Source organism: Pantherophis guttatus, chromosome 3, assembly GCF_059756535.1.
Source record: "Pantherophis guttatus breed Tessera chromosome 3, ASM5975653v1, whole genome shotgun sequence".
Taxonomy (NCBI): Eukaryota; Metazoa; Chordata; class Lepidosauria; order Squamata; family Colubridae; genus Pantherophis; species Pantherophis guttatus.
The window spans coordinates 39,395,121-39,418,817 of NC_142065.1; the positions used below are offsets into that span (position 1 = coordinate 39,395,121).

The 23,697-nt window shown below is 38.7% G+C and overlaps 1 protein-coding gene across 1 annotated transcript; it reads right to left on the reverse strand.

Moving 5' to 3' along the window:
• Positions 1-6,883: 6,883 nt before the first annotated feature.
• Positions 6,884-13,906, reverse strand: OLFML3 (olfactomedin like 3). The gene is made up of 3 exons (XM_034414267.3): positions 13,557-13,906; positions 12,405-12,690; positions 6,884-7,941 (listed from the first exon to the last, which is right to left on the reverse strand). Exons 1-3 carry the CDS (start codon positions 13,659-13,661, stop codon positions 7,157-7,159), a joined length of 1,176 nt encoding a protein of 391 aa, XP_034270158.2. The 5' UTR covers positions 13,662-13,906; the 3' UTR covers positions 6,884-7,156.
• Between the last annotated feature and the right edge of the window lie 9,791 nt (positions 13,907-23,697).

Genomic DNA, 23,697 nt, shown 5'->3' on the forward strand with positions numbered 1-23,697 from the left:
TAATAAATAAATAAATAAATAAATAAATAAATAAATAAATAATAAAATAAAGTCCTTGACTTGCTCAATAGTGTTGCCAATGATTTGCCAATCATAAGAAAACTTAAAGTACTTTTTAGTGAACACTAGGATCTTTGTTTTAGCATAGCTACCGTGTTTCCCTGAAAATAAGACTGGGTCTTATATTAATTTTTGCTCCAAAAGACACATTAGGGCTTATTTTCTGGTCTAGTTAGGTCTAATTTTGGGGGAAATACAGTGCTAAATGCATCCATCTGGCTGACAATCTTCACTGAGGCATATTTTGTGGGTAGGGCTTATATTACGAGCCTCCTGAAAAATCATGCTATGACTTATTTTCCGGTTGGGTCTTATTTTTGAAGAAACAGGGTAATTTCTAGGTTTTCCAAACACAGAAGGATGTTCCTGTTCCAAAGCATCTATGGAGGCCAGCTGGAATAAAGTGGTGTCATGGTCTGTATTGAGAAAGATATAAATTTATGTTTGGCATGCACCAGAACAATATCATTAGTGGAAAAATTAATAAGGGAATCAGAATGCATCCCTACTTGACTCTTGAAGAAGGGACAGAAGGCAATTAATTCCCTTTTTTATATCTGTGTAAAGATGTTCTCATGTAGGAGAATTATCAGCTTGAGAAGGTTAGTCAATAGAAGAAGTGGCTAGTTTTCTCCATGGTCTGTCCCAGGGATTTGAGTCAAAAGCTGTCCTCAGATATACAATATCTGAGTTTTACAATACACCATATCAAAATCAGTTGAAATAAGTGATATCTGAATAGGATATCATACTTTTAATTGTCATATCCTGTTTCAACATTCCTCACTGCTTTCTCACAATAAGTAAATAACATTATTGTTGCAAGCACAGGGCATAACAATGTAGCACAGCATAAAATATAATATAATAAAATAAAATAACAATAGGATAGGATAGGATAGGATAGGATAGGATAGGATAGGATAGGATAGGATAGGACTGGATTGGATAGGATAGGATAGGATAGGATAACGGATATTGGATTAGAAATTGAAGCAACATAAAGCCAGGATTACAATTAATAACTTAAATATTTTAAGTTTAAATGACAGCAAAGCAAAAGTAGCATCTGTCAACTGTGAGAAATACATTTGCAAGGATTAATTCAATTATATGGGGCACAAGCTCTTACAGTCACCTACCATTGATAATTTGGCCCTGGTCTCAGCATAAATGGAGCCATGGAAGACATTGTGAATAATATCCTCCACTTGATCAATACCACAAGGACAGAGATGACGTTTAACATGGTTTTTATAAGGTGTCCCTTTAAGATATGCAAAAGACATAATCTACAAGTAAAGGGATATAAAAGCCTTTTTCAGTGCAACACTGGTAATATTTAACTGTAGATTTTTAAGGTTGTACATCACTTGGTATCCTGTGTGTGATTTGGACGGCTATATAAATATGTTTAATAAGTAAATAAGAATAAATATTAACCAGGTATTAGAAGAGGCTTCTATCATTTTTATGACAAAAGCAAGATGAAAATTTGGATGACTATATTCCAGTAGTATCTTTATAAAGGTCCCTTTCAAAAAGCCTATTTCTAATATTTTCTCTATTCCAAGAGTTAAGTTGCCTGAGTGATGCAGTGGCCTAGAGGTAGAGTTCTCACCTCACAATCAGGGGGCTGTGAGTTCGATCCTAGGTAGAGGCAGATATTTCTCTCTCTGGGCACAATAAGGCTATATCTGCTGAACAAAACTCCGCATTGGCGATAGGAAGGGCATTCAGTCAGTAAACACTCAGCTCCATTCAGTTCCCCAGACTCCACCTCGCAAGGAATTATAGGGTTGTTAAAAGAAGAAGAAGAGTTAAGTTGCCCAAAAGGGTTTTTCATACTTGTTTTTCCACTTATGGAAATGTCTGAAAACCTTCTACAGTATTTGTAAGTATATCATATTGTGCTTTTTTATTACAAGAGTTCATCTATTATTGACCTAATTTACATATTTTACTGAAGCCTAAATTTATGTTGGTTTAAAATGATTAAATAATTTGGTTTGGTGTAATGCAGCTCCCTAGTGTTCTTTGCCAAAAAAGAAAAAGCATAGGAACTTGTGTCAGGAAATGAGATAGTAAATCACAGTAGAAATAGGAGTGTGGGGAACAGTTTACCTACAAATTGCTAGTTGGGTTGCATAACCTAGAAAACTCCAGTCAGATCTAGATTTTCCAGATTTAAAATAGTAAAGTAGAAACACTTATTCTCTTGCAGACTCGGGAAATGTTGTCCTGCAATTATGACCGTCCCCCGCCCCCAAGAGATTCCCAAGGCAATGTGAGTCTGGAGTACATCAACAAGCTTCTCTCTTTTCCCCACATGTGCTGGAAATAGCTTGGCACTGAAATAGCCCCCAGCTGTTATATAAATTTCTCTCCCATGAATTTCCAGTCTGCATTGGAATCACTTCAGTTGGAGAAAGGAATGGGGCAGCCAGCCAAGAAAATCTTTTAAATCTTTTTTAAAAGCCCTGCTAGAGCCTTTGTCTAAAATCTATATTTTTTTTCCCCTTTGGTTACATTGAATCCATTCTTCTACCTTCAAAGCTATCTCTATTCTCCATGCAGGATTTTATCTTGGGATTTTGTGCATGTGTTAATGAGACCTTGATCTCTTCCATTCCAGATCAGCATACCTGTCTACCATTCAGTTCTGGTCATGCAAAAGCAAGTCTTTTTCCAACATTTCATATACAGGATGGTAGCATACAAAAATTTGTATAGGCAATAATGAAATGTGGTCTGTGTGTACCTAGCAACATTTGTAGTTCTCTGTTGCACCCCTGGCAGACCAATCTATTAAGAAAACAAAAGTAGTCAAAAGTAATGGCAGAAGATTCTTTTCCAACTGAGTTTGTGTTTTGCAGATAATAGAAGGATGAGAGCCAGGAATTTGGCAGAAGAGTTGCTCAAAAAATCCTTCCTAACCAAGAAAAGGCCAGAAGAAGGGAAGACCAAAACAGCATCAAGGGAGCAAAGATTATAATCTAGTATAAAGATTACAAGAACATTTCTCTATACTTTGAAAAACTAGGTGTAAACAATGCAGAAACCAATCTATGGATATGAACAATGCAGATTTTTAAATTTCAGTATTAGGTCCATAAGTTACATACTAAATTAGCAGGAAAAAGATCTTTTTGACATTAATATTTTATTGTATTTTACTAATCTAGATGAAATGTTAATATATATTTCTTATTTATTTATTTATTTATTTATTTATTTAATTTGTATACCACCCTTCTCCCAGAGAGGACTCAGGGCGGTGAACAGCCAAAATTAAAAAACATACAAATACAAAAGTTAAGATAATTAAAAAAGAATTAAATCATTAGCTTCCCAATTTAAAACCCCCAAATCCATAAAATTTAAAATCCCAATTAAAAACCATTTAGGCTAGGCCAGTTTGGTGGAATAAAAATGTCTTCAGGGCTTTACGGAAGGTCCAGAGGTCTGGGATCAATCTTATTCCAGGAGGCAGCTCATTCCACAGGGCAGGTGCCCCCACAGAGAAGGCTCTCCTCCTGGGGGCCACCAGCCGACATTGCCTGACCGACGGCAACCTGAGGAGGCCCTCTCTGTGAGAGCGTATTGGCCGGTGGGAGGTTATTGGTAGCAGCAGGCGGTCTCGCAAATATCCTGGCCCTAAGCCATGGAGCGCTTTAAAGATGAGAACCAACACCTTAAAGGGCACCCGGAAGACCACTGGAGCCAATGCAGCTCGCGCAGGAGAGGTGTTATGTGGGAGCACCACGTCGCTCCCATAATCACCCACGCGGCCGCATTCTGCACCAGCTGGAGCCTCTGGGTGCTCCTCAAGGGGAGCCCCATGTAGAGTGCATTGCAGAAGTCCAGGCGTGACGTGACCAGGGCATGAGTGACCGTGCACAAGGAGTCCCGATCCAGAAAGGGGGCGCAACTGGTATATCAGGCGGACCTGATAAAAAGCCCCCCTGGCCACGGCCGTCATATGCTCTTCTAAAGACATATATGATATGCAATATGCTAAATAATAGCAGCTGGGGAAATACTATGATTTCAGGAAAATGAATCTTCCAAAGTTGACTAGCAGTTATGATGTTAGTTCTTTGGATACTCAGAATAATGTCTTGCATATTCTGTTGGTTCTTCTTTTTTCAGCTTTTGACCTGTTAGGTTGCTAGGTTTCCAAACTGGATTGTAGCTTCATGGTTGTGCTACACCTTGTGTACTTCTAACAAAAAACCTAAGAAACGTTTTCCAAATTCTCAGTTTCAATTCTATACAAATGTATGTACTATTATTATAATAAACTGCTGAGAAATTTGGATGGGAAGTTTCAAATCACAAATCAATCAAAACTTTCCACACTAAATACTTGGGAAACATTCTTAAATTGCAGTAATAGGAGTAAAATATAGCAAAACAACTTTCTCTGCCTCTCTTCTGAAACCAGGCAGACAGAAGTGGATCCTGCATAAAAAAGGAGAGAAATCAGTCCTGATAATGAAATACCTCCAAAGTCTGATTTTATTGTTTTTAAGGAGAGGGAATGATTTGGAGTGAATACAGGTAGTCTCTCTGACACAGTCAGGACTACAATTTCTGTTACTAAGCAAGGCAGTTGTAAAGTGAGTAGTGCCCAATTTTATGACCTTTTCTGCCTCAGCTGTTAAGCAAATCATTTTAGTTGTTATATGAATCAGGCACTTATTAAGCAAAGTTGGCTCTCCCCGTTGACTTTGCTGGACAGAAGCCATATGGAAAAGTCACAAATGGTGATTGCATGGCCCTGATTGCCCAGTGCTCAAATGTTGATATGGGGATGCTGCATCAGTTGAAACTGTGAAGACCGGCTGCAAGTCATGTTTTTCAGTCTCATTGTAACTTTGAACAGTTGCTAAACAAATGGTTGTAAATTGAGGAGTACCTGTATTTGTCATACTAAGCCGCTATTGAAATCCTTAATGTCTAGGCTCCTAGAGAGGCTCTTGAGGCTGGGGGCAGCAAAAAAGTCACTTCCTGTCCCAGGAAGTTGGGAAATGAGCCAGGAAGTTGGGAAATGAGCCATTTCAGGCCTCTGGAGGGTTTCCGAGGGAATGGGGAAGGCTGTTTTCACCCTCCCCAGATGCATGAAGAGGATCTGGAGCCAGGTGAGAAAGAAAAATGGGCCTACCTGGCCATCGCGTGCCAGGAGTGGGGGGGAGGAGGTTGCGCGTGCATGCGCAGGGTGGGGCACATAGAATTATGGGTGTGGGCACATGCATGTGCAAACCTCCCCCCTCCTGGCACATGATGCCAAAAAGGTTAGCCGTCACTGGTTTAGGGTTTCCTGCTTGAGTAGGGGGGTTTGATTAGAAGACCTCCAAGATCCCTTCCAATTCTGTTATTCTGTTATTCATCCCATGGTGATGGATGATCTCACCTAATGGATTCATATAGATGTTTAAAAAGATTAGAGAAAGTACCAGCCCTGTGGGACACCATAAAAGAGCAGCTGTGGTTGGGATGGGCCTCTCACTCCCTGTCAACACTGATTAGAACTGACATTGGAGAAAGGAACCAAACCAATGTAATCTGCCCTGCCCAGGCCCAAATCCTGCAGTTATCCCAAAAGGATACCATATTCTATGGTACTAAAGGCAACTGAGAGGTCAATAAGAGCAAGAATGGATGCACCATCCCCCCACTCTCACCAGAGATCATCAACAAATGTGTGACCTATGCTGTTTCTGCCTCATAACAGGACCTGAATCCTGACTTGGAAGGGTCCAGATAATTCATTTCATCCAGGAATCTTTGAAGTTGACATGCAACCACCTCCTCTACCATCTTTCCTAAATAAAAAGAAGGTGGGAGACTGGATGCAAATTGTCCAGACAGGGACCAAGAGATTTTTTTTGTACATATGCACATCAGCTAATAAATGTCTGTTTCTCTGTGCCATGTGGCCAGTACTCTTCTTGTTTATGCACATAAAGAAATATACTCTCTTTATAAATATACTCTCTATATAAAAATTAAAATCATAATTTCTCAGTAATTTGCACATAAACAATAAATACCAATCAACCATCCACACACAGAGAGACAAACATGCACCCACATTAGACTCGCCCAAGCAAAGCCTCAAGTATAAAGAATTATCAACTAGAAATTCCAAAGCACAAAGAACTCAAAATGCATTAAATTCTCTCTGATGTTCGGCACAAAAAAAAAATAGCTAGATATAAAAGCTGAAGAAAAAAAGAAAATTGATTATGGGAAAATTCACCTTTTTTTTTTTCAGATAATAACTGCGATGTGAGTCACGCTAAATGTCTAGACCAGCAAATGAAAGATAGCGATATTTAGCCCTACTTCAAATATTCCAGTAATAGACCACTCTGATAATTGAAGTTCTTAAATCAAATTGTAAGCAATGGGGGAAAATAAATTTACACTAGTTTTGACACTGATCTAAACTCATTCAGCATTTAAAAGCATCACAGTGGGGCAGAAGGAATGGCATACAGCATCATCATTCATCTCCAAACCCCATCCTTGCACTTTCCAATTGCTCGGTCCAATTTTACTATAGCACTTGAGGTGAAGTCTCATTAAAATAACCAGGGGTTGTTTTTTTTCCAAAGCCATTGCAAACTCCTGGAGTCTGAAATGACAGTCAAATATTTCATAATCTCTTCTGACATGCTTTTGAAAAAGGAGTGATCTACAGCAGAGATCTACAGAGTGGAGGATCCCAGTTTGGATTTAAAGCTGTTGAAGAATATGTAAATTAAGAAGTTAGATACACAAATCTTTTTCTTCATGCTTTTGAATGGAACAAAAGTTTTTCCATCATAAAATTTATTTATTTATTTAAAAAAGTCTTAGTTGAAAAGCAAATGAAAATTGACAGGCACCAATAAAAATGCGGACAATATTTGTTTAAAAGCATTTAATATATCAGAAAGGCATTTCCTTTTCAAAGTTCAGTCTAACCAGTCCTCGTTATGGCAGCCTTCCTATGCTATGCACCACTTGGCATGTATGGCATCTGAGTCATAACCTGTGGCACTGAGATATGTTTCAGATTCTCTTTTGCCAGAGACAAAGGCCTTTTTCAGACTTCACTCTTCTTCTTCATCTCCATACGGTAAATGATCTGATAGCCATCATCCCAAGCATAGATCTGCCTCTCTTTGGGGTTGTACTTCATACTGGAGTGAGAACCATATCGCTTTGGGAAATAGACTTGGGCAGCATCTTCAGATGTCATTGAGCCACTGACATCAAAGGTACATTGAATACGGGATCGGCTGGGTAACCGGGTATTGTATACTACATAGAGAGCTCCACAGATAACAAAAGCACTCTCTGCATTCTCCCGAGGACATGGTGTGTCCCACATTTGCTCAATGTCTAGAGATGTAGGATCTAGTTTGGCCAATGCTATGTTTTTCTCATTTTCTTGTGTGGCATAAATAGCCCAGATGCCTTCCTCATCGGCCCCCAAATCAATGTAGTTGTAGGATGCAAGACCAAAGACGGGAATCTGCTCCTCAGCTGGGAAGACAGAACTATCAACAATCGTTTTGTTGGTCAAGCTAAACTTGATGACCTGAAATGTGCCATGTCGCCGAATATAATAAAGATACCCTCCATATACCAAATGTCCTGTGCCAACCCATGGGTAGGGCAACTTGATGCGTGCAGCCTTTCGGGTAGCAGAAAAGAGGGTGAATTCTCGCATCCTTGGAAAAACATAGACAGTGTCATTGCTGGTGCCATCAAACACATAGATCTTCTCTGAATTGCTGAGGGGGTCTTTGGTCCAGAGCCCAGCAGTGCTGCCAAACCTCTTTAATATCTTCATGGCTTTGACTTGGGATATGGTGTCACTGCAATCTATAAAGAATAGTTATAGCATGCTTAATATATACTATCTCACATCCGTACTGAAGCATAATATCAACAAATGTAAACACATAAAACATTCCATGTCATGTTCAGAAACAGATGATAAATTTTACAGATTCATGAGATTATTTATATTTTATATACCACAAATTATTTATATCAACTGCTTTATTGATAATTAAACTACTGACGGCCCTCCATCGTATATGCCGATGCTGTGAAAAAAACCAGTATCTTATATTCATTTATTTTGTATGTTAAAAATATGCCTTCATGCAAATACTTTGCCCATTTCTAATCCCAAAGCATGTACCTTCTAACTGATGAAATATAGCAAACCACTAAGTTAACTTAAAAGTATACCATATAAATACTATACCTTATGAATTTCTATCTTACACAGATTACCTGAATATACTTAGGGTAAACTGGGCTTCTGTACTGGACAATGTATGGACACGCACAAAAAAAGATAGGCAAGGAAGGTCAGGATCCACAGGCTGTGGGTACTTCATTGCTGGACATTTTCAAGACAACTGCACAACAATTTATCTAGAACGGTATACGACTCCTGCCTTGGGCAAGGGTTCGATTAGAAAATCTCCAAGGTCCCTTACAGCCCTTTGATTCTATGCTTCTATGCTATTGAGGAACATTTGAGGATTTTTTTGGAGTACTAGTGGATTTATGAGATGGGTAAATTAAAACGTTCAAGAGATTTTGCTATGGTGTTGTCATGCAAGAAAAGAAATTTGAAGTTGCCACACAGAATTACAGTGGGAACATAGAACATAAGAAATATGAACAGGAGAAATCTCAGCACAGTGAAAGATGATACGAAAAGGAAATGACTACAGATTGACAATTTAGATATCAATAAATTGAAGAATATACATAAGCACACATAAGAAATGGTGTTAGTTTCATAGTTATGAAGAATGTCGCCAAGATAATTCTTGGGTACAATGCAACCAATGACTGAATATTGTCAATTAGACATTGCAGACAACACTTCAATATTATGATTATCCAAATTTATGCTCCAACTGATTCAGAAAAAGAGGATTTTAACCAGTTTTATTATCAAGTTCAATCTGAAATCAAAGGAACATGACAACAAGATTTCACACGGTAGCAAAATAATGCTTAGGATTATCCAACACAGATTAAAGCCCTAGATGGGGAAGGAGACTGCAGATGTTCAAGATGGCTTTAGAAACAGCCAAGAAACAAGATACATTATTGCTGATGGACACTGATAATTGAGAAGCTAAAGCACATAGACTCAAATTGTGCTTCTTATAGAAAAACCTTTGATTATGGTAGGAATATGCTTAGGGAAATAGGAATCCCAGAATACTTCATTGTCCTTATGCAAAGCATATATAGGTAATACTTGACCTATGACCATTATGCAGCAACCCTTTGAACTTCTGACAGAGCTGAATCAATGGAGGTTAAAACCAGTTCTTGGAGTCTGGCATCCCAGAATCACTGCTGTCATGTGATTGCAACCTGGGTGCATTGCAACCCATTTGTATTTATAACCAGTTGTCAACTGTCCAGTGATCACATGTTCACCATTTGCAACTTTCCCTGCCCAATTCTCCAGAAAGTCAATAGGAAAACCAGCAGGGAATGTTGCATGTCTCTGGGGTAAATCTCACCTACCTGACCACCCTCCTCCAGCCCCTCTGCACTTACACCATGGCCACTTGGACACTCTTACTCACCCTCCCTGACTGGCATCACACCTCCAGGAACCCTTACTAACCTGTGCAGTTCCTCTTGTAAACCCCATTGTACCTACATGAACCTTTCTAACCTTCCCTTTGCATCCTCATGCACTTTTGCACACCCTCCCTTTGCTGTGCCTCACTTCTCATGGACTGTCCCAGGCCTTCCCCAAGCACACCCTTGCTATCTCCTCCACCTAGCAGTGGCTACTTACTTTCCTGAAGGCCTGGGACTTGGAACTTCCAGCCAGATTTCCATAATTTTAGTTATGGGAAGCTGGCAGAAAATTGTCTTACGTAATGATCATAGGATTCAGTTAGCCAGGATTGTAGGGATTGCTATTACAAATCAATGCAGTTGTGCTTTATGACCCCCTCACTTAGCAACACAAATTCTGTTCCCAACTGCTGTTGTAAGTTGAGGACTACCTGCCATAGTCTGGATGGATCATGGTGAAACAGACTAACTCCAGGGTAGCAGAATGAGACAAGGCTGAATACTGTGTCCTTATTTATTCAACCTACATACTGTGTGTGTGTGTGTGTGTGTGTGTGTGTGTGTGTGTGTGTGTGTGTGTGTGTGTGTGTGTGTGTGTGTAGAGAGGCACAGACAAAGAGACAGAGACAGAGTCTCTGGTGGGGGGCTTGACTGAAAGAAATGAGCATGACTTTAAAATTGGAGAGAGAAGAAATCAATAACCTTGCTATGCTGATTACACTGCTTTGATAGCTGAAAATGCAAATAATCTGGAAACTTTAGTGATAAAAAGTAGGGTATACAGGGAGAAAAGGAAGCTAAGATTAAATACAAAAAAAGCCAAACTAATGACAAGAGTTACAGCAACCAGCCTTATAATTGATAATTGGCTCAGGATAATTGAAACTCCTGTCTGAAGACTGCAATAAATTTGATTACTTGATTATCAATTAATTGTTTATATCTGTTATAAATAAATAAATATTGAAGTGATGGATGGATCGTCTCTGTCTTTTAGGATCAACAATAAAGGGTCAAACAGTCAAAAATACATCTCAGACCAGCACTTGGTAGGATAGCAATGAAGGCTTTGGAAAATATATTCAGATATCAATCATATTGTATCTATACCCACAAAGATCAGAATTGTGTAGACAATTGTTTTCACTGTGGTACTCTGTGGAAACAAAATTTAGCAAGATAGAACAGTATTCAAGCTTTTGAACTTTGGTGTTGAAAATCAATATTGTGAATAGCCAAGAAAACAAACAAATGGATCCCAGAACAAATTAATCCAAAATTCTCTCTTGAGGGACAAATGACAAGGCGCAAGTTATTGTATTTTGGGCATTTTGGACAAAGATCTACTTTCTTAAGTCCATAATTCAAGGGATGATGGAAGGAAAAAAAAGGAGAGGATAGCCAGCAACAAACTAGATGGACCTGATTACAGTGGTAATGGTTGCACCACTGGAAGATGAGAGTGGAGAAAATCTATTTGATCCAAAAAAAAACTAAAAAAAAACCCTGGACCCTGCACTTACAGGAAAATGCTAGGAAGAAAACAAAATCATTTCTTATAAAATATAAATGTTCTTTCTGTTGTAGGGAATAAAATATGAAGCCCCTCCCTCTCCCAAAACTGTCCATCCACTTAGGCTGTTATGCTAAGTGGAGGAGAAATGCAACAACTCCCATTGGCGAGGACATAATAAATTATAGCTTTTGCTGAATACCAGCTATATCATTTTGTGAGCTTTGCATGTTGACCATTAAAATAATTTAAGGGTATGCCCTTTTTCACTGTATTTATTATCATTTAATAACAGGCTGCTGTCTTGATTTCTTTAACAATGACCAACATAAAGCTGTCAGCTCTCCACTGCAACAAAATCTCTTTTTTAAAAAATGGACATTTGTTATATTCTGGTAAGAGAATTGTTTTCAGAATACTGAAGACCTTCTTCCCTCTGGCAGAAGTTTGAATGGTAAAATATGAAATAGAGTTCAACTGTATATCTAATCCCCACATGATGGTAAACATTTACAAAAACCTATTTTAATATTCCTTTATTTAGTGGGATTAGGCTGACATTTATCACTAAACTGAGGCTTTCTGAGCTATGGTTTCATGAATAATTGGCTCAATTTACACATTACATTAATCCATAAATCATAGTTTACACACCAAAATGGCTGGATTAACACAGCATGCTAATCCAAACCAAACAACCCACATTACAGCTTTAGCCAACATGTGAACACTGCCAAATATATCTTAATAGCTGATGGTAACATTTGGGAACTATATGAAAAGACATGTGGGAGGATCGTTAGCACTGGCTTCTAGTGCGGGCATATGACTTCCAGTATTTAATCTATAATAATAGGAGCCTTGGTGGCGCAGCAGACTAAAGTGCTGTTACAGTAGCACTTAGCTGCCAGCTGCCTGCAATTACTGCGAGTTCAAATCTCACCAGGCTCAAGGTTGACTCAGCCTTCCATCCTTCTGAGGTAAGTAAAATGAGGACCTGGATTGTGGGGGCAATAAGCTGACTTTGTATAAAAAAAGAACACCGCTTAGGAGGGGCCAAAAGCCCTACTAAGCAGGTATATACAAAAGTATGAAGGCTATTGCTTAACGCATTGTAAGCCGCCCTGAGTCTCCGGAGAAGGGCGGCATATAAATCAAACCAATAAATAATAAATAAATAAATGACCTGGTGAATTCTGCTTACCTGTCAGTTTGTCATATTTCTCATTCTTGCGCTTCTTGCCAGGAGAAGCCTGATTCTCCATTAGCTTATCATCTACTTCCACACAAGGTGGAGCAGGATTTTGGGTCTCAAGATAGTCCACCTCTCGCTCCAGTCGGTCCACCCGTATTGCAGTATTTTCCACCTCTGCACGGAGTATTTCCTTATCTTTTTCCACTGTTTCCAACATGGACACCACCTTATTCTTGAAATCTCTCAGTTCAGTGGAATAACGGCTGCTCTGATCATGCCACTGGGAAATGCGTTCCTGATGGTACAGAGGGAATTAGAAGCTTTAAGGGGAATGTAGAGGAAACTCTTTAGCAAGCATGTTACATTCAGATAATTGCAAAAAACCCCGAAAAAGCTCATAACTGGATAAAAAATAAATTCAAAGTCAAACCAAGATAGCATTCACTCTGTAAAAATCAGCTTGTATTTGATCTGACATATTACAGAGCCTTTGTTATTATAGATTAAATACTGAAAGTCTTGATTTTAAAAGCCTGTCATGTTAAAATATCAGCTAATTCTGAGACATTTTCATTTACCTTCTGGATTTTCAGGCATCCTATATACTTGTATTTTCATTGTTAAGATGCTGTGCAATTTAGTTTTACTTTTAAAAGAACCAAGATGCAATTTAGACTTTAGAACTCTTATTTTATAGCTCTATCTCCCAGTCAGTAGCATGCATCCAGTTACTAATCCTCAGAAAAGCTGGGTAGAGCGTTCATGAATTTGTGGCTGAAGTGCTGTCAGACTTATTATGTTTAAACAGGATGCTCCTGACCTTCCAAATAACTGTAGCATTTTAAAATATGGAAGAAGACTTGATAACCTGGGAAAAAAACTTTTTGTTTTCAGAATATGTTTCATACTTCTCATTACAAATATAAACTAAGCAACCTGAAATTTTCACATTCATTCAAGCTTCCATACCATTATCTACAATCATGAACAACACTCTTATCTTCTTTCAAATTGAGCCTATAGTGAGTTCCCACTTGAGAGAAGATGTTTTTTTCCTACTATTCAAACTATTCCATAAGAAATCTATACAACTGCAGTCCTAATGCCGTGTGCCTATCAAGCTCAAAGATGAACGTGTCAGTTGCCGTGTTATGTGCTCACCTCTAAGCCAGCCAGCCTCCTCTCCATGTATTCCATTAACTGCTGTTGCCCATCGACAGCACTGACCAGGATAACCAGCAGAAGCAAGACACGTTGAGGAGCCATGATTGTGCTGGTTGTCTTGTGCTTTGCCAGCTAGAGACTTCTGTACCAGATTCTACCTCACACCATTGGAATGTTTTGACAGTTTCTCTGTAAAAGAAGGGAGAGAGAGCACACTCTCATTTGCTAGATTTTATTAAATCCAGATGTCTAGTTGTAGAGAAGAGGCTGGCTCATTCCAAAAGGAGCCAGAATTGAGTCTTAACTCCTTTCTTACCAGAATCCTACAACTACTGGAATTCAGAAATGAGTAGATGAAACAATACTGAACTTATATACTATTACTTTGCGATCACATTGTCAACAAATTTACAAGTATAAAAATAATGCAAAAAGCCTTCTGCAGAGCAGTATCTTTGTCCTGGGAGATGGATGTGAATAACTTTCTAATGACATTTAGACCTTCTAAGAATATTTCAAATGTCTTTATGTTTCCTGAAGTCTTTACCTATCTATAAGACGCTGAGCTTGTCAATCAGAAAGGTTGGCAGTTTGGCGGTTCGAATCCCAAGTATAGGTCTCTTGTGTGAGCAGGGAGTTGGACTAGATGACCTCCAAGGTCCCTTCCAACTCTGTTGTTGTTGTTGTTATATGAACCATGTCTTGCTTAACTATCATTTATCGGACAAATTATAACTGACTAGGTTTGCACATTTCATTAAACAACAAACTTATTACAGGGGTTGAATTTGTACAAGGTGACCAGGTGGCGCCTGTGGATGAGGTCAAACACATCATCAGTTTTGAGTCATTATGTTCCCTCAAAAAAACTAAGTCCAGCCCCCTTGAATTCAGTTAATTCTTATCTGGGGTTAATTTGACTTGACCATTAGTAGAACAGATTCTTATGTATAAGTGAACTTATAAAACTTATGATTCATATGCATGAAATGAACTTTTGGTGCTATGAACTCTACTCCTGTTCCTGGTTTCTTGAGCCTGATAGAATTGATGCATTCCCAGCCACAACCACACTGTCACTTCATTTAACTATGTCAACAAGCTTCATATTGGCTTGATTTATAACTTACTCAATTTCTTTCTCTTTTTTCATGATTATATTTTTACTTCAAAATTTAGGAACCCAGAGTAGTTTCAAAATGATCTTAATAAACGAACTGTGGTTCTAGAATAGCCTTCTTCAACAAGGGCCATTGCAGCCCTATTTGGAGTATGATCCCTGAATTTCTTTCATCTAAAGTTTTTTAGATGAAAGCATTCCATCATAGACCTCCCATCACTGCAATCCTGCCCTTATGTTTGCACTTAAGTAAGGGCAAGGAGTGCCAAAATAGGATATGGCAGAGGTTATCAGTAGCAATATCAATCCTGTGGAATAACTATTCAAAGGTCAACATTCCTAGTTTTTAAAAAAAGAGACAGAATGAAACACTTAGCTACCAGGCAATCTGATGTTCTTTCTTGCAGCCAATGGAGAAATGGCCACAGAAGCACAAAGCAATGTAGCCAGATTATCCTATAAGATTTTGTACTCATTTTGTTAGGGTATTTTATCTGCAACTCAGCATCCTATGTCATTAAAGGAATGCTACGTTGTGCTGGAAAATGTGCTTACAGTCCAATTCCCAAGTAAAAATAAATGTATGTAGCATAATTTTAGAAGGATGTGTGTGTGAATATAGATCTTGGCATTTGCATACAAAATACATCTGAATTTTGTATTCAAGTGCAATGACTTGAACTCTAATATTAATTGGAAGCAAAAAAAACCCCACAATTTATACATGAACACCCACTTCATAAATAACATACACATGAATTTTATTATACAGGGGAATCAGATACTATACTAAGTATTTGTATATTGTATCAAGCAGTGAATGCTAGTGAGTAGAGTTTCTTTATGAATCTGAGAGTATGATGGCACTTGTCTATTTTTCATGGAATTAAGATTTGTTTACATTAAATATTGTGAAAATTAAAGTACAGCTGAGCATAAACAGGTAGTTTATTTGTCTCTTGGGAAAGGTGTTCCACTCAAAATCCTGAGGATTAGAACTGCAGACTGGTTCATCAAGTATGGATTTCACTGAATAAAAGAAGTAATGGAGAATGAGATGTTGAAATACTTAGCTGAAAAGCAAAGGCTAGACTTTATTGTGGAAGCTAAGACTTCCTGAAAAACTAAGCAAACGGTTTCTAAAAATTCACAGTCCAAAACATAGTGGCAGCTTTTATTCTGTAATGAGTACTGGCTGCTCAGATACTGCCTGGGTTCTATGACAGTACCAAATAGGAGTTGAATCTATAGAAATACCACTTATTCTAAATACAAGAGCCATAGGTAAGTGGTTGAGCACATGATTTGTATGCAGAAATCTCGCTCCCTACCAGAAATACTACAGAGCTGTGGAGTTTGTTCATCATTCCCAAGTTAGATTGGACAGCCTCTTTCACACTTGCTTCTCTGTTCGAGGATTGTGTACAAAATTTTTATGGGATGGGAATGTGTGTTTTCACAGCACAACATTTGGTATATCCATTTCCATCCTTATTTCATCTCTTTCCTTCAATTATGCATACTTTTAAAAAATGGCTGGATAATTTTGCAGGCGGTTTTTGGTGATGTTATCTCAGGATGCTCTGGGCATTTTTGCTTTCACCTCACAGAGGCACAACTGGGGGCTATCGTTGCTGAATTCTATCCTAATCCATATTATTTTGGTCTTTGCTTAGTGCATTATGTGGATGCAGTTAGTAGTGGCTTATTCAATCAAGTACAAATAAATCATGGCTTACTGTGACAAAGGAATGCAATCAGTGCTGACAATATCAGACTAGATGGGCAGTAGTCTAACTCCGTATAGGGCAGTTTCCAATTAAACTTCATTTCAAATATGTCTCAGTTCAAACGAATTAGGAGAAAGAGATTGCTTTCATCTGTTTGTATATGAAATAGGATTCTGGTATACTTCTCAAGGGCAAGGAACCTCTTTTTTTTTTTTTTTTTAGATATAAATCAGAATGCAAAGTCTCTCAAAGCCTCTCAAAAACTTTGAGAGTTTATACAATTTTGTAGAAACTTCATGACCGCTTTCTTGATAGTTCATTGGGTTCAATAACAGATTTAAAATTCCCACCACTGCCAGCACTTGTTGTTAGTTGTGAAGTTATGTCCGACCCATCACGACCCCATGGACAACGTTCCTCCAGTCCTTCCTGTCCTCTACCATCCTCTGGAGTCCATTTAAGCTCACGCCTACTGCTTCAGTGACTCGATCCAGCACTCTCCTTCTTCCCCAGCATTAAGAGGCTCTTTAGTTCCTCTTCACTTTCTGCCATTAGAGTGGTATCATCTGCATATCTGAGGTTGTTGATATTTGTCCCGGCAATCTTAATTCCAACTTTTGATTTATCTAGCCCTGCCTTTCTCATGATTTGCTCTGCATATAAGTTAAATAGGCAGGGTGACATTATACAGCCTTGCCTGACTCCTTTCCCAATTTTGAATCAATCAGTGGTTCCATATCCAGTTCCCACTGTTGCTTCTTGACCCGCATATAGGTTTTCAAGAGACAAATAAGATGGTACTCCCCTCTCTTTAAGAACTTGCCACAATTTGTTGTGATCCACACAATCAAAGGCTTTAGCATAGTCAATGAAGCAGAAGTAGATGTTTTTCTGGAACTCCCTAGCTTTCTCCATGATCCAGCATATGTTGGCAATTTGATCTCTAGTTCTTCTGCCTCTTCGAAATCCTGCCTGTACTGCTAGTAGTTCTCAATCCACATACTGCTGGAGCCTAGCTTGTAGGATTTTGAGCATAACTTTATGTGCATACTACTTTACGTACTTTACGTAGTATGTGAAATGAGTGCAATGGTGCGATAGTTTGTACACTCTTTGGCATTGCCTTTCTTTGGAACTGGAATGTAAACTGACCTTTTCCAATCCTGTGGCCACTGTTGAGTTTTCCAAATTTGCTGGCAAATTGAGTGTACCACTTTTACTGCATCGTCTTTTAAAATTTTAAATAGCTCAGATGGAATACTGTCACCTCCACTAACTTTGTTGTTGCTCAGATTTCCTAAGGCCCATTTGACTTCACATTCTAGGATGTCTGGCTCGAGGTCAGTGACCACCCCATCGTGGTTATCAGGGACATTAAGCTCATTCTTGTATAATTCTTCTATATAATTTTTCCACCTCTTCTTAATCTCTTCTGCCTCAGTTAGGTCCCTGCCATTTTGGTCCTTTATCATGCCCACCTTTGCATGAAACATTCCCTTCATATCTCTAATTTTCTTGAAAATATCTCTGGTCCTCCCTATTCTATTGTTTTCTTCTATTGCTTTGCACTGTTCATTTAAGAAGGTATTCTTATCTCTTCTAGCTATTCTCTGGAATCCTGGGTGTATCTTTCTCTTTCTCTCTTGCTTTTCACTTACCTTCTTTCCTCAGCTATTTTCAAAGCTTCCTAGACAGACATTTTGCTTTCTTGCATTTCTTTTTCTTTGGGGTAGTTTTAGTTGCTACCTCTTGTACAATGTTGCAAACCTCTGTCCATAGTTCTTCAGGCACTCTGTCTGTCAGATCTAATTCCTTAAATCTATTTGTCACCTCTACTGTATATTCATCAGGGATATGACTTAGTTCATACTTGAGTGGCGTAGTGCTTTTCCTTACTTTCTTCAATTTAAGCCTAAATTTTGCAATGAGAAGCTCATGATCTGAGCCACAGTCAGCTCCTGGTCTTGTTTTTACTGACTGTATAGAGTTTCTCCATCTTTGGCTGCAGAGCACATAGTCAATCTGATTTCTGTGTTGACTGTCTGATGATGTCCATGTGTAGAGTTGTCTCTTGGGTTGTTGGAAAAGAGTGTTTGCTATGACCATCATATTCTTTTGACAAAATTATATTAGCCTGTGCCCTGCTTCATTTTGTACTCCAAGACCAAACTTGCCTGTTATTCCGGTTATCTTTTGGCTTCCTACTTTAACATTCCAATCCCCCATGATGATAAGGACATCATTTTTGGTGTTAATTCTATAAGGTGCTGTAGGGCTTCATAGAACAGGTCAATTTCATCCTCTTCAGCACCAGTAGTTGGGGCATAGACTTGGATTACTGTGATACTGAATGGTTTGCCTTGGATTCGAACTGAGATCATTCTGTCTTTTTGTGGATTGTATCCCAGTATTGCATTTCCTACTCTTTTATTGATTATGATGGCTACTCCATTTCTTCTGAGGGATTCTTGCCCGCAGTAGTATACCTGATGGTCATCTGAATTAAATTCACCCATTCCTGTCCATTTTAGTTCGCTGATTCCTAAAATGCTGCCAGCTCTAATGTTCCCTTTTGCAAGAAATGTGGGGAATAATGACTGTACATTTGCATAAAGTCCAACATAACTAGTCACTGTCCCAGGATCTGTGAGGTGAGATGATTCTTAAATGTATTTTTGGAAGGAGAAAAGGGAAGAAAGGGCTCCTGCTCTAAGAAAAGCCATTACTGAATTTTTTTTTTTTGTATGACTTTGAAACAAATGGATGGATTCCTCAGGTACTGAGAAATGCAGCTGAGATGGAGATTAATAAGATTAACTGACTCCAAATATTAACAAATAAAAAGAGTTCTCAGTTGCTCAGAAGTTTCACTGTTGCCCTTTATAATTGACTGAAGGAGAGCAGGAAAAATCCTTCATTGTCAAAGTCAGTTAAAAATGAACTACTGTTCACCTGAATTAGCAAAGCGATCAGGTTTTCAGCAGATAACTAGATCAATATCTGTGTGACAGGCTATAGTACTAAAGAATGCCAATAGTTTGGAATTAATTACAAGTTTCTTTTTCAGTTGCTTCAAGATCACATTTATTGCCATTGGCAGAACAGAATAGGTCCATGGTGTTGTTTGGAACCATTGATTTGTCTTTCTATTATGAGTCAAGACATTGCCTTGCATTTAAGATATTTCCAGCTGGATTATTTCCAGTGCTACCAGGTGATACACATTATGCAATTAACATGTCCGTTTTACTCTTAATGGATGGGTAGCTGGGGATTCATTGTTCTCTTTTGTTCTTTTTATTTCTAGTGCTAGTCGGTGAAAGTTGGAAGAATGAGTAGGAAAACATGGGCGAACTACGAGTGGAACATCATCTGGACTGCCAATAAAATTTCATGATACAGAACAGTTGTATAACATTCATTGTGCAATGGTCTGTATCATGGAAATTTTATTTATTTCATTAGATCTATTTTATATATCAGCATTGTTGGCTGGGAAATTCTAGGAATTGAAGTCCAGAGATCTTAAAGTTGTGGAAGCTTAAATATAAACATTGATCCATATTGACAATGGGTGGACTTTTAATAGAGAGCATTCTAATAGAAATCAGAGTCACTTAGATTGAGATGGGCAGTATAGAAATGTGATAAATAAATAAAATTATGCCTAAAATTACAGGCATAGAGATAATAATGGGAACTAATGTATATGCTCTACCAATGAACAACTATTCTTGACTGAAAGACAAATGAAAGATTGAAAAAAAGAGTGATTATACAACCTATTTCCCACACAATTACCCTTCCATGAACAAGACATATATCATTGTTGTTTCCAGATAACGATATTAAGTTGTACCTCAATAAGAAAGTACAATAATTCATATATTGAAATTCAAGATATGCATTACAAATATTTTTCTCCACCATAAATACAACAAGCTGATACTTTTTGGAAAATGTAATCCACTATTCTTCATAGATCACAATTTACCACCCTTTAAAGCAGTATGAGAACTGAATTTAAGACTGATTTGAGAAAACAAAGAATCTGATTTTTTTTGTTGTTGTTCAAGATTTCTTCAAATCAAAGCCATATGCTGCCATCTAGAGGCTTTGCTTACAATCATGGCAATATGATTATAGCTACAGACTTTAATAGAGATTTTAAAACGTATCTTACTCCTGGAGTTCAACTACTATAACCCCTAACCACTGTGGTTGATAGAAGCTGCAACCCAAAATTTATGGAGGATGCCAAATTATCTGCCAAATGATAAATTAATTGTTGGGAAAAAAAAGAATACTTTTTTTTTAGGACTGTGTAAATAATTCCATGGAGAAACTGCAGGAAGATCTGGCAGCTGCGATGACAAACCTTGAAGTAGTAATAGTTGTTTCATGACTCCAAGGAATAGATCCAAGGAGCTCTTCATTCAAGAACTTTGTGGGATGATTCAACATTGATGGTCAGCCTCAGGGTGGGTTCTACTTACCTTTACTACCAATTTGCAACGGGGCCGCGCACACCAGCAGGCGACAACACTTGGTAAAATAATGTCCCAGGAGTTTCTTTTTCTGGATTCGCCAACTGGACAGTTGACACCTTCCAGCATAAAACCTTATGTATCTATCTACCGATTGTTGCAAGAACAAATTGGTATTAGCTACATATTATGATAAGGAAACAGATTATCTGGATCCCTTTCAGTAAGGATTCAGGCATGAGTAAGGAACAGAAACAGCATTGGGCATACATTTGGATGACCTCTGGTGGGAGGAGGATAGGGGTAGTGCCTCCATTCTTGTTTGTCTTGACTTTCCAGGAGTGCTCAGAAGACATCTACCATGTTATTCTTCTAAATTGGCTCAAGGGTTGGGCATATGGGAATATGATGTTATGCCCCATATGCCCAACCTTTGAGCCAGTTTAGAAGGATAACATGAGCACCCCTGGAAAGTTCCAGGGCTGATTGGGGAAAAAAGAAGTCCCAACCCTGAGCTCCTGGTTGTGGGATGCCATAGAGTTTGGTACTTCCTCCCACTGGGTGACATCTGATAGCATAAAATGAGGTGATGATATGCAGCTTTACATCCATCCCAAGCCAATTAAGCATGCCATGTGTGTCCTGCCTCAGTATCTAGGGAACAACTTTCAGCGAAACTGAGTGACTTTAGATGCTACAGCCCCTTGGTTCTGGGCACTTTCCATCTCGTTTTGGATGGGGTTGCACTGCCCCAAATATAACCTGTGTGCAATTTGGGGATCTTTCTGGACTCATAGCTCCTGCTAAAGTAACAGGAGGCAATCCTAGCCAGGAGGCCCTTTGATCAACTACGTATTGTGCATTGCTTGTGCCCATTCCTAAACTGGGAGATTCTGCTCACCATTCACACCCTGGTCACTTGTATGTATTATTGGAATTCACTGGATATGGGGGCTGCCCTTGAAGAGTACCATATTTTTCCGAGTATAAGATGCACCTTTTCCCCCCTAAAAGGGGGTGAAAATTTAGGTGCATCTTATACACCGAATGTAGTCCCGCCCACCCACTGGCCCCCACCCTTTGGCCTCTGCCTCATAGCAGTTACCTCCTTGCAAGTAAACAGCAAGAATAATCAGCTCCTTTCCACTTCAGCACAGCCTAATTAGCACAATTCCATTGGCCTTCCGACTCTCAGCTGATTTGATCCCTGTTTTGCGCAGGGCTCTGCTGCTTCCTACAAAGAGGTAAATTGCTGGAGCAGTTTTTTTTTTCCTTTGCTAATCAAGCTATGCTGAAAACAAAACTGATAGTAAAGCAGGCTGTTTGCTGCAAGGAGGCAAAATTGTGCAGAGGCAGAGGGAGATTTCTTTTTCTTCTTTTCCTCACCCAAAAAGGTAAGTGCGTATTATACTTGGGTGCGTCTTATATTCCGAAAAATATGGTATTTGTAAGCTTCAACAGATGCAAAATGCAACTATGCAGGTAGTTATGAGCAGCCCTCAATCACCGCACACTACACTTGTGTTCTTTGGGCTACATTGGTTGCCAATTTGCTCCTGGATGCGTTTCAAGATCCTGGACATAACTTACAAAGCCCTTCATGACATGGGACATTATTTGAGGGATCATTTCTCTCCAATTACATCCAACTGTCTCATTAGATCCAGCAGGAGAGGCATAGGGGCATGATCCAAGTCCCACCAAGTATTATCTTGTTTCCGCGTTTACAGTTATCAAAAAGATTCAAAACCGATAAAAAGATTTGTGGTATGGAGCAAAATAAGAATTAAAGTTCAAATATGCACTGATGGTGAGCATCATACTGAAATGTTTATAAACTTTTCCTGATATTTGAAATGGAGGAAGAATAGGTTAAAAACATATGATGCACTGGTTACAATTTACCAATTGGAAAACTACACGGTCAAAAAGATTGAAATTTACATTGTTATGAACTTAAAAAGAATTATTTATAAAACAATTTGTTGGTATGTAACACCAGATAAATTATACACAATGTATAAAGCTAATTCCAATATATGTTAACATGTTTCTTTGAAAGGGTCTTATTTTCTTTTGATCTCTGAAAAAATGGGTAGGCCTTCTTTTAGAGGGGTGTCTTCATTTTTTCCTCACGCGCCTCATCTGGCCACCAGGCCGCTTCTTTCACGGTTGAAGAGTGTGAGCAACGCGACCCATGCTCCTCGCGCACCCTTGCCTACCTGTAATGGTCACTCCAGCTGCCAGTAGCCATCCACCCGAAAAAGCCTACCGTTTTCCACTCCGGCAAGCCTTGCCACTGGGCCGCTTCTTTTGCGGATGAAGTGTAAAATACGCCTAAAATACGTAACTTTTTTTGAGTGTTTATGTTTGTCCTGATCCACATGGCCCAGTGCAGCAAGGAAGACCTTTTGCAAAAATGGTACCTATTGCAGATGGTTATAGCCCTGGGTCAAGTGAATCTCTTTTGCGACCTCCTGATAGGCAAAGTCAATGGGAGAATCCAGATTGATTACAATCCAGATTGATTGTAAACAACTCTTTCCTAACTTAATCCCAGGCACCACCCCAGGTGGCTTAATGGATTGGGTTAATGGATTAAATGATCTTAAATCCTAAAATCCTAATGATAAACAATCCTTTGTAACTTACCAACTGCATGCCAAATCTCAGCCACCACCCCAGGGGAACCAAAAAGCAAAATCCCAGCTACCACCCCTGCCTCTCAGCCCAGATGGAACCAAAGGAAAATAAGAACATCTTGTTTGTCTAGACATGAGATACTCCATCCTCAGACCATC